Source organism: Acipenser ruthenus, chromosome 9, assembly GCF_902713425.1.
Source record: "Acipenser ruthenus chromosome 9, fAciRut3.2 maternal haplotype, whole genome shotgun sequence".
Taxonomy (NCBI): Eukaryota; Metazoa; Chordata; class Actinopteri; order Acipenseriformes; family Acipenseridae; genus Acipenser; species Acipenser ruthenus.
The window spans coordinates 32,883,793-32,903,520 of record NC_081197.1 but is presented as its reverse complement, the minus strand read 5'-3'; the positions used below and the strand labels follow the sequence as shown (position 1 = coordinate 32,903,520).

General features: G+C 36.7%; 1 protein-coding gene across 3 annotated transcripts; it reads right to left on the bottom strand.

Annotated features, from left to right (window-relative positions):
• Positions 1-2,768: 2,768 nt before the first annotated feature.
• On the bottom strand, positions 2,769-19,689 carry gpa33a (glycoprotein A33 (transmembrane), paralog a). 3 transcript variants are annotated; one of them, XM_059030526.1, is made up of 8 exons: positions 19,564-19,644; positions 19,043-19,103; positions 10,789-10,961; positions 8,516-8,732; positions 7,014-7,178; positions 6,407-6,523; positions 4,776-4,902; positions 2,769-4,249 (listed from the first exon to the last, which is right to left on the bottom strand). In XM_059030526.1, the coding sequence occupies exons 2-8, from the start codon at positions 19,074-19,076 to the stop codon at positions 4,045-4,047; spliced, it is 1,038 nt and encodes a 345-aa protein (XP_058886509.1). In that variant the 5' UTR covers positions 19,077-19,103; positions 19,564-19,644; the 3' UTR covers positions 2,769-4,044. The 3 variants fall into 3 exon arrangements, with proteins under 3 accessions (XP_058886509.1, XP_058886511.1, XP_033864374.1); XM_059030528.1 differs by lacking the exon at positions 19,043-19,103 and having other exon boundaries at positions 19,564-19,689; XM_034008483.3 differs by lacking the exon at positions 19,564-19,644 and having other exon boundaries at positions 19,043-19,543.
• Between the last annotated feature and the right edge of the window lie 39 nt (positions 19,690-19,728).

Here is a 19,728-nt window from a genome sequence, read left to right as displayed (position 1 = left end):
AAACTTAACAGACAACCTTGTCAAGGTTATGAATGCAAAGTTTTGCTTCAATTGGCATAACCGTTTCAGAGAAGACGACATTTTAATATTTTTGACAATTCCAATATGGCCGCCAGACCATGTGCCCAATCGACTTCTCCTGAGCAACCGTAAATCTAGGCCATGAGGGTAGTCTATTGCACCAAGTTTCACATCTCTGCGATCAGCGGTTTCGGAAAAGAAGATTCTTTAAAATTGTCCAAAATTCTCGAGAAATCCAATATGGCCGCCACACCATGTGACCTATGATCTTCATTTTCACTCTGACACAACTTGCCTTAGGTGTGTTGATTTTAGAGATTTTTTGAGAAGAGAGGAAGAAAAAAAATTAAAATCCTAAACAGAAACAATAGGCTTCCCAGCCAATCTGGCAGAGGTTGTACCAACAGACAGGAGAATTACAAACGTAATACCGATCCACAAAAAAGGAGACAAAACCGAACCAGGTAACTACAGACCAATAAGCCTGACTTCTATTATACGTAAACTTATGGAAACTATAATAAGATCCAAAATGGAAAATTATCTATATGGTAACAATATCCCGGGAGACAGTCAGCATGGTTTTAGGAAAGGGAGATCGTGTCTAACTAACCTGCTTCAAGCATTCTAAAAGTTATTGACAATGTTGACCCAGAAGACTTTTTCGACCTGAAAAAAGAAGCAAGGACCAGGGGTCACAAATGGAGATTAGATAAAGGGGTATTCAGAACAGAAAATAGGAGGCACTTTTTTTACACAGAAAATCTGGAACCAACTCTCCAGTAATGTTGTTGAAACTGACACCCTGGGATCCTACAAGAAGCTGCTTGACGAGATTCTGGGAACAACCAAACGGGCAAGATGGGCTGAATGGCATTCTCTCATTTGTAAACTTTCTTATGTTCTTATGTTCTTATAAAAATGTATTATAACCATTCAGACAGCTCCGTCTATTGGTTCCCAGCAGCAAACTGGCAATACATGCAAAGTAAACGCTTTGAATCTCTTCGATTACACCTGAGGTTATTTATTAATGAATGCATTAACTTTGTTAGTGGAGCACATGGCACTTTCAAACTCCTCATCTGCTGTGTTTATAATACTCATTGTATATTATTAAGGATTCAAGCAGCAGATTTCATGGCACAATTCAATTCAATATGGAGAGTATAGTTCATACTCTCAAGAACCCGTGCTAATACAATTTAATACGTTTCATCATGCTTTTAAAGGAACTATTTTTCACCCAATGAAAATCCTAAAATGCACATTCCACATCTCCATTGACATATAATTCCAATAAAAGCCAGCGCCATCCAGCGATCTGCCACTTTGGCAACAAGTTTCCTTTTGTTTTGCTGGCAATACACTGCTGTGCACTAGATGGCGCTGGTGCTTACTGATATAGACATGTGGGCTGATCTAGCTTTCATTACATGTTTATGGCAGTGAACTAAAAATGAAGAGCTGCTCCTGACCTCATAGTCAAAGCACCTTAACACAGATTTATCAAAATAACTTAAACACAATATTTTAGAAATTGAAGAACCACAAAGAATTGGAAGATTGGAAATGATATAAACAGATTAGGGGACTGTATAAAAAATGAACACAATTTGTTCAGTAATTATTTGCAATAGATAATCTTTTGAAATTCCTGAAGTGGAAGATATTATTGGGATTATATGACAATGGGGAAAATGAGCTCCTTTAAAATAAAACAAGTTATTTGTTTTCAATGTTCTCATTGTAGTTGTATAGAGACATTACCTCAAGCTTCAGGTCCATGCAGGTTAACAGAGAATATTGCAGTAGCATCACATGGTTGTAGTTACGTGGCAGTAGAACTCAGGAAAGATGTCTTCTGACCATGACACTTGTATGGTGATGGTCATAAAAAACTTGATATTATACATAATGTATAAATATTGAGATTTCATTCATTTATTTATTTTATAGACTGCTGCCCTTGTGTCACCATTGACCCTTGAACCAATGCAGTGGCACTGAAAATGAATAGTCAAAACAATAGATGAAAGATTGCAAATATGATTTGTGTTCACAAAGAGTTACATTTAGATGTCCACAAGCAAACAGAGCTATGCATATACTGCAGAGCTAAAACTTCTACATACAAGGTTCTTCCTGAATGGAAAAAACGATGTTATGAAAGCAGACCTTTCCTTTTTAAGGTAATTATGCATGAGTATTATTCATATGGCTGTGTGTATTTAAGTGTTGTTTAAATTGTATGTAATTTAATAACTGATATTTACCTGCAATCTCTCCCTATAAGCAATGAAATTGCAAGACATTCTGTTGCTTCTTTAAGGATTCAGTACCGAATCCAGGCTTATAGGATAGATTCCTTTTTGACAAGTCCATATTGGTGGTTCATTTTTGGATGAATAAGAAGGTTTTTAAAAATATATATTTGGGTACCTAGCAGATCAAAGAAAAGTTTTTTCGATTTGCATGACTTATTTGTATTAGTTTATTATACTAACCAGCTCATTTCTCCCAGTGTAAAACCAACCCATTTGACACCACCTTTTCTGCTATTAACCTACTAGCTGCTTCCCCTAGACTGACATACTTTGTCACTGAAGACACTGCTGAGGTGAAATGACCTTACAAACAAACTACATGAAAAGTAAGGACTGCAAACAGAGAGCTTTTCTTTAACCTATTATGAGCCTGCAACTGCATATTAAACACTCATGTTCCATTTAAGACAGCTACCTCAGTTAAAGGGAATTGCCTTTATTTATAATATATATAATTGCATCAACCCAAAGTTTAATCAATTTACACAATTATACCCAGTACCAATATACAAAAAAAAATATTATATACCAGTAAATATGAAGATATGCGACAAGAGAATAAAAATAATCCATTGTAAAGAATACGGTTTTAGATGCATACACATCATTACATTGTATTCCCCTCGAGGCCAGTGACAGCCTCTAATAGGACAAGAGTAGAATACAAACCTGCTTAAAGTGACCACTTCAGGGGCTGACCCAAAATGGTTATAAATGCAGCTGTTTTAATTTGGGATGTACACATGGGGATTCATTAGAGTGGTTGCTACACACAAGCAGTCCCTCTGGTGGTCTTTAATAGAGGTTTGACTGTAGTATACACTCTGCACCATCTTCAAATCATTTTCACTGACTAGAAGGTGACAAAACAAGTCAGATTCAGTATTCAAATACATTATGCAGCATTCCCTTTTTATCAGGTTACCCTTTATACGGCGGACCTGGTTATACAGTGGAATGGGAATGGGTCTGATTTGCCTCATTATGCTACAGACTGCAGCACTATAAAGAGGGAGCACTGTACTGTACACTGTCCAAAATCCTTGCATCATGTACGTATGCATGTATGTTTTATCGCCTATTTCTATTTACAAAAACCTGACCGCAGTTCCTACCATTCATGCAATTACAACACCCATATTATTTACCATATTACTGAAAACAGGCAACTTAATTTTATAAAATTCATTAAATATAGCAACCGAAAATCCATTTGGTAATACATGGTTAAGCATAGTAAATAAACATGATTACAAAAACAAACATGCAAAACATGACATTTAATCAAATACAAAATATTTGAAAGTATAACAAATGTAAAAAGATATTTTGACTCTGTTTTCAGCAAGCGATGTGATTGACACCCACAGAAACCACATTTCTAAAAGTCTACCAGCTGTTCTGCAATCACACACACTGTAGGATTGGTTACACAGTAGATGCATCAGATTGCATACTTGCCAGAGTACTTATTTTTGCTAAGCAATATTTCTAAGTTAAAAAAAAAACAGAGGAAATGACAATAAAGATGGCTGGATTCACACCCTACCTTACCTAAGGTAAGATTAGGTAGTCCAAGATTAGTGCCAAACTGGGGGCTGTTAAACCCTGACGTTTATTTAAATTGAATTAACAAAATAAAGGGATCCCTTCTCCAGTGCTTAGACTCTAAAAAGAATACAGCAAGCAAGTACACTTAAGAATCAGAATGGCCCATACTCCTTGGCTTGCTAGGTGGGATCATGGCAGGCCTGGAGCGTTTGTTCTCCTCCTCCTCCTCCTCACCATCATCATCGTAGTACGTGTCTCCATTGTGGCGGGGCTCGTTCTTTTCATCATAATATTCTTTGCTGTTCTTCAGGGGCTTGGCTTTTGGGTCAAAATCCTCCTCTCCCGGAACCCTGTAGGAAAATGAATACTGGCTTAACAAACAGTACAATAACCACATGGTAACTAGATGGGAGGGAAAGCTGAGACCCCCACACAAAATTCAAGACGTCCTAGTAACAGTACAGCATGAAGTATCTTGTCAAACATTTTTATGCAAGTACAGGTTTTATAGCAAGAGCCGGCTGTGCCTTTTGGTAAAGTTGCACCCCACATCTGCATAGATTGGTTTATGTCTTGTGGATGGGTTATTTATTGTTGGATATGTAATGGGACATGAAATTAAGACTTAGATGAAATCAATAAGTTCCTGTGATCATCTCTGCCTGGGCAACCTTGTAAACTCAAATGTTTTTAGATATTTTAAATGAATTAATTTTGAAGGAACACAAGCAAGAGCAGTACCTTTATGTTCTAAGCCTTGACAAAAGCTACAGTAGGCAGAGAGGACCAAACTGCTTTACTTTCAACATAACCCCCTTCAATGATATATTCTTGCTCGGATTGCTTGCAGCTCTATAATTTAAAGTTGGTACTTACTCCATTTCATATTCCTCGGGTGGCTCTGTGTTACGGCAGCAGCAACAGTAAACCACTATTGCAAGGATAACAAGTGCAACAACGCTGGCTCCAATAATCCCGGCAGTCATAGCAATATTCATGGAGGCTGGAAGACAGCATTAACATGCTTATTGTCTCGTTTTCTTTTACCAAAGCAATTTGCATATTATTTGGGAAAAGTAAAGCAAGTTACATGCGAGTGGTCTGTTTTTGGTTCTTTTCCTTACACAGAAATGCAGACATTTCACACGCTCTCTATTCCCAGAGGGTTTGGAAATGGTGTTCTGCTGTACTTTGTTACTTCCTTGTTATAGTCAATTTTTAAAATCACTAGTTTCTTTACATAACATCTTTCAATGGATACTATTATGTTGGAGTTGTGCCTGCATGTTCAATGTTCATTAATCTGGAATACATGAGAAATCTTTAGCAACAAAAAACTGTATGTGCTCTACCTCTTGCTATCGATGCATAACAAATATTCACCATTCACTGTATAAAACTGACAGCTTGGAACTTGTACAACCTTGTGTAGATTTAGGACTTGCACACCCACACTCAAAAGATGCACCATTCTAATAAGTCATCTAGCTTAACTATATCATTATGAGTACAAATCATGATGACTCATTTATAGATTGCACAGTTAATTATAGATATGAATTCCTCCAATGTTTGCTTTAGGAGGTAAAATAAACAAGCTGCTTTTCACAGTGGGTCCCCATGACAACTAACGTGTGTGTGTGTGTGTGTGGTGGGGGGGGGAGGAGGGGGGGGGCAAAGCCAGCTAATGAACAAGTTCTTACAGGTAGTGTTTTTCAGAAAACTTGCCCAATCCTTAAGCCTGCAGCAATGTTTAAAACTGTAAATGAATCCACAAAAATCTAAGGCTGTTAGTGGTGTGCGAGTATCATCATCATCAAGTCTTCATTTACAATGAACATTCTCCTCATACAAGTTTTACCAGGATAGCTTTTTGTAGAGCAATTCACCTGAGCATTATTTAGTTATAGTGTTTAAAGGCTGTTTGACTTTTATCATACCTTCTTCACACAGGTTGTGGTTTGCTAGTTTCCAACATAAATATTCCACACAGTAGGAAAAAGTGTTTTGCAAAAAAAAAAAGTTCCAGGTAATCTATTTGGTTTTGCTACAGGGCTAAATGGCAGAGCAACAACAGAAATTGTTAATAGTAACGTGATGATTACATTATTGCAAGACACTCACTTTTCCTTTTTCTACTGACCAGGGTAGAGAAAAGGCTCCTGTTACACAGCGGTTAAAGCAAGGTGAGCTTTTCTTTGTTTAGTCTAATCTGATCTTAGAGTCAAAAAGAACTAATGTTGAAACCTGTAACAGATATTCAGAGAACAGCCAAGTTACTGTGAACTTTCAGTAAAATATTCCCCAAAGCGTGTTTTTGTTTGGTATCAGTGAAGAAGTGATCTTTCTTAAATACAGCAGAAGACTGGGGGTTAAGCACAGGATCATAACAACATGGCTCAGCATAGCACCCCAATTAATACATTCAGTTGAAATGGGAGGCATAGTTAATCAGGAGCTTTTTCCTGGTCCCCTCCAAATCCCCATGTGTTTTACCGATTACTCACGAGGCATGACAGCAAGGGTAATGTTGCAGGAGGCGGAGCGGATTTTATTGGACGAGGTGCAAATGAAGAATCCAGAGGTGTCCGAGGAAACATTCACCAGAGTCAGCATTCCATTTTCTAGTATGATAAAAAATCATAAACATTGATTTCATCAAAAGAATGTCTTGTCTGTCAACTTTTCCACTTCCAATGTTAATTTAACCAACAGATTTATTTATTAACCCTAAATTGATTTGAGGCTAGTAGGGTTTCAATTGCTGTTCTACTGGGAGTTGAACCAGACCTCCATATAGTACCAAGATAATGGTCTAGTGGTTAGGGCTCTGGACTGGAGGGTTGTGGGTTCAATCCCCAGTGGGGGACACTGCTGTTGTACCCTTGAGCAAGGTACTTTACCTAGATTGCTCCAGTAAAAACCCAACTGTATAAATGGGTAATTGTATGTAAAAATAATGTGATATCTGTATAATGTGAAATAATGTATAATGTGATATCTTGTAACAATTGTAAGGGCGCCTGCTAATAAATAATAAATGTCTCTAAGGCCTTAAGCATTTCAAATTCAAACTTTACTTGCTGTACATATTGCCATGAATGCTTCACCTACCCTCTTTGGATTTTGGTGGATCTGGCCTCAGAGTGTTTCGTACATCATAGTTTGTCCACTTGTAAATTGGTGGAGGGGACCCTTCTTCTGAGAAACATTTCAGCATGATGTCCTGCCCATATTCTGCCTTTCCTTCCACAGAGCACAGTGGCTTTGATGGAGCAACTGTGAAGTAGCAAGTTGGCAATTTTTGTATCTGTGGCTTATTGTAATTACAAACGATAGGGAATCTGTATACTGTGTAGCTGTGTGAAGTCCTCCATTACATTAAATGGGAGGGGCTCCTGGGAGACTTTGCAGGACAGAATCAAAAATCAGAAGTCTACTACAGCACAGGACTTAACTGCCAGCCAAGTTGCCATGTGAAACAGTAGTGTTTACAAATTGCACAGTGAAATCAGGGCACAGTCCAACTTGAAAAGGCTTGAGGGAAACAAACTTAACTCACCAGCAGGAATAAAAAATCAAAAGAGGAAGTTCAACGACAAAACACATATGGACCTGGATTACCGTTTTAAGGTAGCAGGAACGGAATGGAAATTAGGACAGTAGCAAGTGACACAACAGATTGTACTTCTTTTGTGAACAAAAGTCAAGCCTCCCTCAAAGCATAATGTAAGGGGAATGGCATATCTGATCAAGTGGGTTGTAATGTGTGAACAAGCATGGGACCCCTAGCATTGATATGGGCAAAATCAAAAGTTCAAAACAATGTGGCAGTGAAATGGACATTTTTTACTGGAACCTACAGTGGAACTTGACTAATAGAATCAGAGAACACAGCGGCATATCAGTTATGTACAATATTCCAACTGTCTAGATAAAACAAACATCTAAGAGTACATCCTAGCCTCCGGAGTGCATTTCCTGCTGTTAAACGTCAGGGAGGGGACCGATTTCAAAATGTAAGTAGCTTAAAATAAAATGAATTGCTGCCTTTTTGTGAGGTTTGCAATCATGAGTGGCTCTTATTGCAAGTACTCAAATACTGTGTTTAAAGTGCTTAGTCCCAAGAAGTTTCTCTTCAGTTCTGGTTGCCAACCACAGACATACGTAGCATACTGTGAGCTAGATCAGCCACTGTGTCTGAAACTAAGTAAGCAGCAGCGCCATCTACTGCACTGTATTACAGCAGTATAAAAAGAAAACTTTCACAGTTTCAGTTCAAAAAATCCCTTCAGCGCTCACATATTGAAAAAAAAAAAAAAAAAAACAGTATTTTAGTCATTGCAATAAGAACCAAATTAACGACCAGAAAATAAAATGTAATTTGAAGCTACATACATTTTAATGATTGAAATGGCATCTGTTCAGATCAAGCTGATACCTAAAGAGTGCTGCCTCCACCTAAATCTTAATATTAGGTGTCGATACAACAGAGACATTTAGCATGCAGTGTTTATATAATCCTGAAACTGTCCAATCTGCCCTGGAAGCTTCCACAGAGAATATGAAATATTTTATGAGATAGGCACAGCTGAATGGGGACGCCATGTACTTACCCAACACAAGCAGATTGGTTGCATGTGTGTTTACCCCATCCTTGTCTTTTGCAATGTTGACAGCACACTCCACAAAGCCGTTGTCCTCTAGAGTCACTTTACTGAGGTAGATAGAAACATCGCCCATTTCAGGTTTTGACAAAAAACCAACTCTTCCTTCATACTTTGCATTAATATCCAACTCATTGGCTGGATAATAAAAATCAAGTATTTTTGACTGTGAAAAAGAAAAGGAAACAAAGTTTGTACACAGATGCATGGCAGACCGTTAAGCAGGTTTATTTTTATGATCAACAACCAGCAGAGTAGGAATTTTTGTATTGTTAAGTATGCACAACATAAGGAATGACACACTAGAAGGGTAACATTTTGAAACCACGTATTACAGCGTTACATTCCAAGGGCTTGATGGGCAGAGATCCGGGGTTACTCCATAATCATAATCATCAATACAAATATCACTATTCTCAGATTCTGTGTTTTGGGAGTTTGTCCTGAACTACTGAATTCGGATTTACGAAAAAAAAAGTTGAAAAATCATGGGGGGGTCCGTATGGGGCGCTGTCCGGGTAAAATAATGATGACATATGCATGTGCACAAGTTGAAGAAAGGCAAGTGGAAAATATCTTGCATTTGTAATTATGTGCTTTAAAATAAAAGTAAGAAATGTAGACTACAGAATGAAAAAAAGGTTTTGCAATATAACACAGCCCCAGTTAGCCTACATTTACACTGTGTCTAATTAACAGTAATACTAGTAATAATAACAACAATTCTGTAAACACAAGAAAAACATAAATCAAGGGTATCACTACAGCTAATGAGTCTCACAAATCTATGCATATGAAGCACTGATTGATCCTGTGCTGCTCGGATGCTTGTCAATAACACAGCAGAACACCACAATAACCTAAACGGCTGTTGACATAACTAGCTGCTACCTTTTACAATGCATACACTGTGAAAACCAGCATATACAGTGCTGAGAAAGTTTGTGAACCCCAATGATAATTATGGTTATTCCATAGTGTTACCATGATAGCCTTCTTGAATGGTCTTTCTTAAATATCCAGTAGGGTTTATATTAACCAATTCCATGTCTCTTGAAACAAAATGATGTATGAATTAGACAAACAATGAGTAATTAAGATTCAGGGTATGTGAAAAAGTAAGTGAACCCCTGGTTTTATCAGCTCAATTAAGGGGATAATTAGAATCAGGTGTCTAAATAATTAGGTAGATCTTCGGGGGTGAGTTTGGGAGGCCCCACCCTATATAAAGATCAGAAACTTTGTGAGTTTGGTCTTCGTGAGCTGAAGCTGAACCGAAAGTGGATCATGCAGCAAGACAATGATCCCTAACATACAAGCAGATCTACAAAAGAATGGCTGCAGAAAAAGAAATTCTGCGTTTTAGAATGGCCTAGTCAAAGTCTGGACCTAAACCCCATTGAAATGTTGTGAAGCGAGCTGTCCATGGAAGGAAGCCCTCAAATGTCACAGAGTTGAAGCAGTTCTGTAAGGAAGAATGGGCCAAAATTCTTCAAAACAGATGTGAGAGACTGAACAGTTACAGGAAACGCTTAGTTGTCATTGCTGCTCAAGGGGGTGCCACCAGTTACTGAATCTAAAGGTTCACATATGGATATTGAATGTTGAATCATTTGTGGATAAATAAATGTTGAAAGTATCATGTTTTTGTGACATTTGTTTAATCAGGTTATCTTTATCTATTATTAGGACTTATATTAAGATCTAATAACATTTTAGGTTTGAAATATGTGAAAAATCTAAGGGGTTCACAAACTTTCTTGGCATTGTAAATACTCTGTAGTATTTATATGTTAATATACTATAGGCTACGTGTTCAGAAATGAAGTGTAACACCATGATTGCAGGACTTGTGTGTTATCGTTAAAGTCCAAGCTTAAACAATGTAAGCTTCTCCTGAGTGTATGTTGGATTACTTCTGGTAGTGAGGCAAATGAAACCTCCTGTACATATGGGCACTGCCCCTTTGTCAGGTTCTCGGCTTGACTTGGTTACTCCAGAAGTAAACCTGTTGTAGTCCTTCAGTAACCACTTTGTTATTGCTTGAGTGGCAGCATCGGGGTGCATTTTCAGGGCGCAAAGACACCGTCGGCTTCAAAAATCGAGCCCTAGATGTTGTTTTACCTTAAATTCAGACTCTTGCTCAATACATACAGATTAATATGTGATTTAAAAAAATAAAAGCAAAAAGTAACAAAGATATTTTGCATATAAAAACGTACCGCGGGATCTTCTGGGTGTTTTCCAAGTCGAGCCCAATGAACGCTCAGGGCCTTAATCTGGCTCAGAACCACAGTTGTTTTGAAGCTACATGGTATCGTCACATTGTCTCCTCTTGCGACCTCATAGACTTCTTTAGGTATGCTCACAGATATGGCCAAAGCAGCAGATAAAACTGGAGTGACAAAAGGAAAACACAAACACTAATTTAAATAGTCACTTTTTTTGGTAGACATGCTTTGAGAAATACAATTGGAACAAAAATGTAGTACGTTAACCAACTGACGCAAGTGATTTGTATAGAAATTTGCAAGTATAAAAGTTTTTTGTAAGACTAAGATAACAGTATTGTGCAACTATACATATATAAGCCTTGCGGCTCGGGTTCTTTTAGCCCCTTAACACAAGAGATAGATTTCCACGCACTGACGAGCTATTTTTTTAAATTTACAAACACAAAAACAAACCAAAACAAAAACAAACACCTAACTTCGTTTTGGAGCGCTGACAACACAGGTAAGTCCCTGACTAGCTCGCAGGATGGCTGAGCCGTTTACCTGCCAAAACAAGCAAGCACAAAAACCACACAGGTTTGACACAGCACTTACTTTTTTTGTATGACTGCTCGGAGACAGAGCACCTTTCCGCCTCCTTCTACTCAGCAGCCACAAACCAACTAACTGTGAGGCTTATATGCCCCACAGGAACGAGTGTGGGCAGCTGGCATTAATTTGCACCGATCGTGCCAAACTGCCATAACAATTAACAAATCATTCAATTACAATAAAGAAAACAAACCCCACACTAACTGTGCATTCGCACATGGACTGCTCCGCAGGGAGGAATTAACTCCCTCCCTGCTGTTTATATATATATATATATATATAATCACACACACACATATACACATTATATATATACACACACACACACACGCACACACATATACACATATAAAAAATTACTAATTATTAAATTAGTAATTTAGCAGATGCTTTTATCCAAGCAGACTTACAGAGACTAGGGTGTGAGCTCACTGCTGCAGAGTCACTTACAATAGGACCTCGGTTTTATGTCTCATCCGAAGAACGGAGCACAAGGAGGTTAAGTGACATGAACAGGGAACCTCTTAGTAGCAAGCCCTATATCTATCTATCTATCTATCTATCTATCTATCTATCTATATATATATTTAACTGTTTTCATTAAACCAACAGCTTAAATAGAGAAATACATTAATAACAAGGTATACATACAGTGCTCTTGCTTATGTGATTATACATTATTTCCTAGCTCCATAACCCTCAGTAACTTCTAAATTCACAAAAACTTAAAAAGCAATTATGCCACCTGTAAGACATATCTCTCTGCCACAGCTGTAAAACCAAACGGACCATGGTCACTTCCATAATAACTTATCCAGGAAGGCTTACAGTCATAAACAAAAATACATTTCAAGAATAACAGTACAAGTATTAATACAATTAAGGCAATGAAGGTATACGGTGCATCCTTAGGAAAATCAGCTGGGTGAAATTTGATAGGTTTACCATAGTATTTTTGCACTTTTGCCATGCTGTTTCCATGGCAGTACCATCCATTAACTATAATTTACCCTGGTTTACCGTGATAATTAATACTCCTTACCATGCCTCATTGTTCTTTACATTGCTTTGCTATGCTTTACCATGCTTTCACTATGCTTTATTACACTTTTCTATGCCTTTACTATGGTAAACGACTGTGGCACCCTCATGCACGGGTACTGCCATTGTCATTGCTCAGTTCTGGTATCCAAAAGTTGTCTAGGAGTAAGAATTTCATACAGGCAAGTCACAATCCCAAAATAAATATTCCAATGCTAAGCTTTTCCTTGTTTTTAGCAAACATTATTCACTGCAGGATGATGAAATGTTTACTGAATGCAGAGCCTTTTGTTAAGTGTTTGACTTTGACTAAGCCCACATTATGTAAGTAAAGCGACATCCACACAAGACGTACATATCCCTGCTGGGCCCTTACCACCAGGGTCCAAGAGTGCTGTAACATTCCAGCTGGTTTTGTGGATGAAGAGGAGGGGACAGTAGGAAAGAAGCTCACTCAATCGCCAATCCTTCTGAGGGGGGAGGCACTATTCAAACTGGAAGCTATTTTAAAAAATACACTGACATATTCTGTTTAGCACAACAAAGATGTCAATTGATCGTTCTTGTCAATATGCAAGCATGCACAGTTCAAGATGCCTTTTTTCGTATGTTGGAATAAACAAGGCATTACTGTTCACACCTTTGAGCAATTTCTTCTCATAAAATGGTGAATACAAACCAACACATTGTAGATGACACATACACAATATATGCAATAACTTCTTGTAAGAAATATCCATGTAAGGCTTCATAAAAGTCCTATTTAACATCTAATCAGCACACCCCTATATAGAGGGCAATTGCACTACTTCCTGCAATTCAAGTATTTAGATGGCTGCCAGGTATCTCCAGGACTGAAACTTCTGCCCGGTTAAGGATATGTTTACATATCAATGTTATTATGCTGCATGTGGTGGCGGTTTGTATTTACAAACTAATCAACATGACATTTCATTTATTCATGGACAAAGCCCCACTCCTTTCCATTGCTGAATAAACATACCGCCATATTCAGAAAAAATACTTGAGTGTGCCAAGTTAATACATGCTTCTATTAAGGAAGCAAGCACACTTAAGTGAGCACTAGCACTGTTCCTGAATAAACTCTATGATGTGTACAAGGATATCCAGTAGATGTTAACATTTGTGAACTAGGCCTACTTTCCACTTGGTGAGTTTAAAATCTGCATTAAAGAGTAAGTAGCAAGGTTCTGAAAAAAAAAATAGCGTTGCAAGTCCTGACGTGTTGCTACAACTGTTTAATAACAATTCCAGATTTTTTAAATCCATTAATGGAAATGTCCAGTCTACCTTTATCGTTTTCAAGCAAATTGGCTTCATCACGGCCACTCTCATATCCACTTTGACACCTGACACATTCTTTTCCTTGTCCAGCGTGTCTTTAACCTGTTCTGTAAACCAGTCTGACAGAATAAATTACCTGCCCGTTATATGGTATAGCCTAGGTTAAGATGTATGCAGTAATTAAAATAAATAAATAAATAAATAAATAAATAAATAAATAAATCCTGAGCGTTCTAAACGTATTTATGTATTTATTTGCTCTAGAGCCCCTTTGTGGGGAGATTGGAGCAAGAAAACCAAGGTAGTGTTAATCATTTGAAACTGTGTTTTTCTTTTACTCTGACATGCACTGTTTCAAACTGTGTAACTAAAAAGATAACTTTAAAAGCAGCCTTCCTACACACTGGTTCTTTCATAATGCAACCTCATACTCACGTAACAGGATGGACATGTTCAAATGCATTCATATAAATGTGTACTACACTTTTTATTTATCATCTAATTTTGTTTAAATGTGATAATTGTGTTACAACATGCTAGAACATGGATATTAAATATAAAAGCTAATGATTAATTATTTGATTTACCACATAAATTAGTCTTGCCTGGTATGAATTTGCAGTAAGTTCACTGTTGATCAAAACTGTAATCCTTCAATTTAGTCTATGTCCTACACTTGAAACTCACTTGACTGCTTGCAGGCACATAAATATGTGATTTCTAGTTAATACAACATTGATATTACAGAGATTAAAAAATTAATTTAAAAAAGTGAAAGCGAAGACGCCATGTTAATATTCACGTAACATGACGGACACAGAGCCTTTCATTATTGGAACAACTTGTTTAATTTCAAAATATAAATTCTTTCCAGCAAGTCTTGCAACAAATTAATAAACAACCACCCGATCTGATTGGAATCAGTCGATTGAATGGGACGTTATCAATGAAAATCATCCCATAGGAATGGTCCAGTAGGTACCTAGTAGCCTCCCAAGAGGTACAGTAGGTTGGGATGAAGAGTTTAAATGGACGTCGACTGTAGTAGCCGTTAGAGGGAGCTAAAAAGCAGTGTTGAAATAATAGTAAAAATTACTTTAATAGTAAGGTTTAGGGGTTGAGATTAGGTTTAGGGGTATAGATTAGGTTAGTTGTAGACATTAGGTTTAGGGGTAGATTTAGGGGTTAGCAGGCTAGTAGGGACCTACTGGCCCATTAATATGGGATGATTTTGATTGATAACGTGCCATTTAAATCGACTGATTTCAATCAGATCAGCTGAAACAGACAAGTCTTTAACATATAACAAATGACAGGCAATACTTCTTGAATACATACTAATAAAGAAATTGAGTGTTTTTTGTTAATTATTTTTATGTTATACTGTTCAGTTGACCTTAAAAAGGCATAAAGGATGAAGTACAAAATCAATAACAAATTTAATAACACTGACACTTTTCTTTTTGGAGAACCTCATAGATAAACAAATAACTGCTAAATAACTTAAATAAGATAAACAAGCAGTCAAAACATTCAGCAGTGGTTTAGCCCTGATTGCGGCTCATCAGTGCAGTGTAGTAATTTTTCCCTTCATTTCAACTGGCAGCTCCAGTCATTGTTAAGGACAGGGATATCCAAACAATGTTAACTGGGTATGCAATAAGACTGCAAATACCCAAATAACATGTTTGGGTATCCCTGTACTTGGCATAACTGGAGCTGTCCATTGAAATGAAGACACAAGGTCACACTGTGCTGGTGAGCCTCAATCAGGATGAAACTGGTTTGTAGTTACTGAATGTTTTGGCTGCTTGTATATCTATGAGCTTCTCCAAAAAGAGAATTATTTTAATAAATATTTGGATTAACAGGTATCCTACTTTAAAAAGCTGAAATCGAATACTGATTTGCAACACTAGGGTGGGCAAACAGGTTTATAGATCCAAACACACAAAATCAAAAACATGTAATGATCAATAATGCTGTAATTTATTTTAAAAGAAAATGTAGAAAAAAAGTAGCGATTTTTTTTTTTCTTTTAAAGTAGCCTTGGATTCTCGTATTACACTGTACTGTTTTGAGTTTAATATCGTATTTGGAAAAGAAAAACACTCAATCGTTTTGTTTAGGGGTTGGTTAGGGGGACCTGCCCTCATAATCTGATCATTGCACTGGGCGTGGCACACAAAAAGAAGGCAGCACCTTCTGACTGTCAGTGTCATTCAATGAGGCAGGCTTGAAGCGCACATCATATTACAGCCTCTCCAGCAAAAATACCTTAGTGGAGTGGCTCAACAGCAATGTATATTAATATTGATGACATTGGGTATCAAACACGCCCCTAAGTATAACAACTCGTTTCAGACTTGTAGCTGTGTTTCTGCAGTTCTCAGTTCATTTACATTTCATTCACCCGAATGGAAATACTAACAGACACAAATATCACATTTTGAATTTATTTTTCATAAATACCACACAAATTAATATTATTATTAAAGAGAAAGATCTAAAAACCTAGTTTCACGTAACTTGGACGGATCTTAACAATTCTGTTATTGTTAAGTCATTCATTACCAAGTGTCCGACCTCTTGACACTTATTGAAGAATTTTGAAACAAAAATAGGGCACTAACAATCTAATAAAAACCTCAATTTCTTATTACACAGCTCAAACACTTGCGATTATGAAAAAGTAAATTGTTAAAGCAAAATTAGAATGTAGAATATATATTACCGAGAATTATTAAGCAATTCCTCTTCCTCACGTAACTGGACTATCTCACGTAACTAGCAGACAGACTGAAAATGTTCACAAATTACCGGCAGTTCTCCTCAGCATACACCTCAAAGAAGGCATTTGAAAGCCCGCCTTGAAAACGAGAGGATGTGCAATTTACGTAACATCTGGGCGCTCAGAGGTATCTGATCCACATTATCTCATAGATCTCAGTTTTAACTAATAAAAGCCACCCTTTTTCTACACGAATGTAAACAATATAGAATCTATAAACTATTTATGTTATTTGTGAAACTGGTATTCTTATTTCTATCTCTCAAGAGACTCTTGTTTTCATGGAACATGTTGGGACAGACAGTTACGTGAAAACGTACGACACCTTCTCATGTTGATTTATCATATTGTGCTTCCTCTATTAACATAAATAAAGATTTACACGGATTCTCCACTTCTGTTTCACAGAACATGTTAGCAATTAGTTGTATACATTTGTCCTGATTTTAAGTAATCATTGTTTACTTTTATGAAAACTCTCGATGTCCCATTTCCGGTCTGCCGAAAGTGGAGATTTATGGCCAAGATGTCCACGCAGAAAATCAAACAGTGCACCACAAAATTGTCTCTTACCTAAATAATCTTCAATATTTTACAAAAAATAACTTATCATTTTTCTATAAAAAATAAAATACCCCATGCTTTCCACTACTATAAAAAAATACTTAATATTTATTCCGCCACCTTTATGTAAGTTCCACCCATTCCACCTGTGGAAAACAGCAGAAAAGTTTGGGATAAGAGTCGGGTTCAAACAGACAGAGACAGCGAGTTTCACTTTTGACATTCTGGGCCATTGTGCATGTGGGTGCCAACATTCTACAGCCCTGCCACAAACCATTTAGGTTTACAGTTTAACTTCAGAAAAAGATTTTTTTTTAAATGTTTAAAAAAATGTTGTTGAATGGTAGAAAGTGTATATTTAATGTTTTCAGCCAACTGAGTCAGGTTTGCTGTTAACAGAAGTGCAATAAAACGTGTTTGGCTTTACAGTAGGTTTTTCAGGCTATTTTCAGGCTCAGATATGCTCAGAATTTGCTGAAATATGGCTGCTAAATTCAGAAATTAAAAAAAAAAAAAACTTTTGCAATGAATTTAATAAGTTTCTTTTAGCATTTTGAACCACTGGGTGTTTAATAGGTATGGGTGACTTACAGTATGGGTGTCCTGACCCCTTCAAAACCCACAACATAAAACACTGGGCTCCCAGGAGTCCTCAATTTGCATACCAACAGTATCCAAATCTACCCATTACCATGCATTGTTCTGTTTACATACTAACACACTACAACTCTCAAAATGGAGCTGTATTTTATCATGCAAGTGCTATGGTCTTAAGTGTCTTCTTTATTCCAAATCATCAGGATACACATTAAAGGACATTTAAAACATCTTGAAAAGCACACTAGTTTCACAAGAGTATTTACTCCACATTAGATTTTTTGACTGCTCCCTTCATGTACCATTAATAGACTAATATAAAAGACACATTTTAATTACTTTATAAATATGTTATAGGATTGTAGTTTTGAGAAATTGAAATTCTCCCATGCCTTGCCACTGGAGCTATTCCATGTTCTAGGTATTCCACTCTTAGGTTACAGGTTGTGGTGTCTAACGCAGCTCACAAGAATCTCCAGCTGTGGCCAAAAGTTTTACATTACCTAGAATTTTAGGATTGAGACCATTAAAAAAATTATAAATGAACATAATTTAGATGTTTTATTTAACATCATGTGATCAAAGGAACTACAAAATGACATCGGACGTGTCTACCGGAAGCCATAATAGTAGTATTGTTCGATTTCGAAATGTCCCAATTTTTTATGTTTTGTCCGTTTTTGGAAAACTACAAAGCTATATGTAATTCAGTGTTAAGGTAACATTATTCAGCATGTTTCATTCGAAGCAAAATTAGTTACTTTTGGCAACAGCTGTAGAGTTCAAACTGCTATAGAACGGGAGTCTTACGTTTTACCCAATTATTTATTTATTCATTCTCTCTCTCTTTATATATATATATATATATATATATATATATATATATATATATATATATATATATATATAAAGTAAAGGCTAAGCTTACAAATTAAGCAGTTCGTTTGGCAAGTATTTTACTGATTAACTGAAAACATTTTTTGTTGTTTTTCATTTTTATATCCACCACCATGATATTGATCAGAGCCATCTATGCAAGTATACATACTTTAACTTTACGATTTAGGGTTCAGGATTGTTGTTGTTATAATAATAATAATAATAATAATAATAATAATAATAATAATAATAATAATAACTAAATAAGACGTACATTATTAACCATCAAAACCATTCGTTTTCCCACTAATAAAGCTAAACAAAAGTTGTTTTTGTCCCCCCCCCCCCTTGTTTACTATACATATAGCCTCCTCAATTTCTAGCACACACCAGTTTACTTTATTAATCTCAGGGTGTGTCGTCTTTTCCGTGCTACCTGTCTCAGGAAGTTAAGATATAAAAACAACAACTTACCTGCAAATATTGTGACCGAAAAACACAACGCCATTGTTTGGTTGATTTTCCTTTACAAACGCTAACGTTAAAACACAAAACAATTATGTTTAAAATGTGTTAACAAATCAGCGTTCCTTTCGACTTAAAAAAGATGTCTGATACCGTCCTCCTCCAAATGAAGTTGTTGCTACTTGTCTTCCACCTCTCTAACCCCCACCGTTTTGTTTGTGTGTTTGATAGACGCACAGAAATGTCACGAAACTACCTAAAGCAATCGCACAATACCCCCAATTCACTCCTGTGTCATGCAATTAGTTTGCCCACATGGGAAACGCTAGATTTATCGAGCTCTTGTTTTAACAGCCGGTACAGAAGTAGTATTAGTAATAATAATAATAATAATAATAATAATAATAATAATAATAATAATAATAATAATATTATTATTATTTAATTGGACCTTACAATAGACTGTCTAAGATAAATAAATCTAATATACATTTTGGTGATTTAAAAGTGATATTTAAACAGACACGCACCACACATGAAGACATAAGCCCGATATACTCTCCTTGCAAAGGAGCCGGCTCTTTTGTACAGCGGTATCAGCGCTATGCTGTAGTGCAAGAGGTCTCGTGCTCTCTCGCGCCCGCCCTCAGCCTTTGTGATGCGCCTGTCTGCGTTAACCGAAATCGCTACTATGT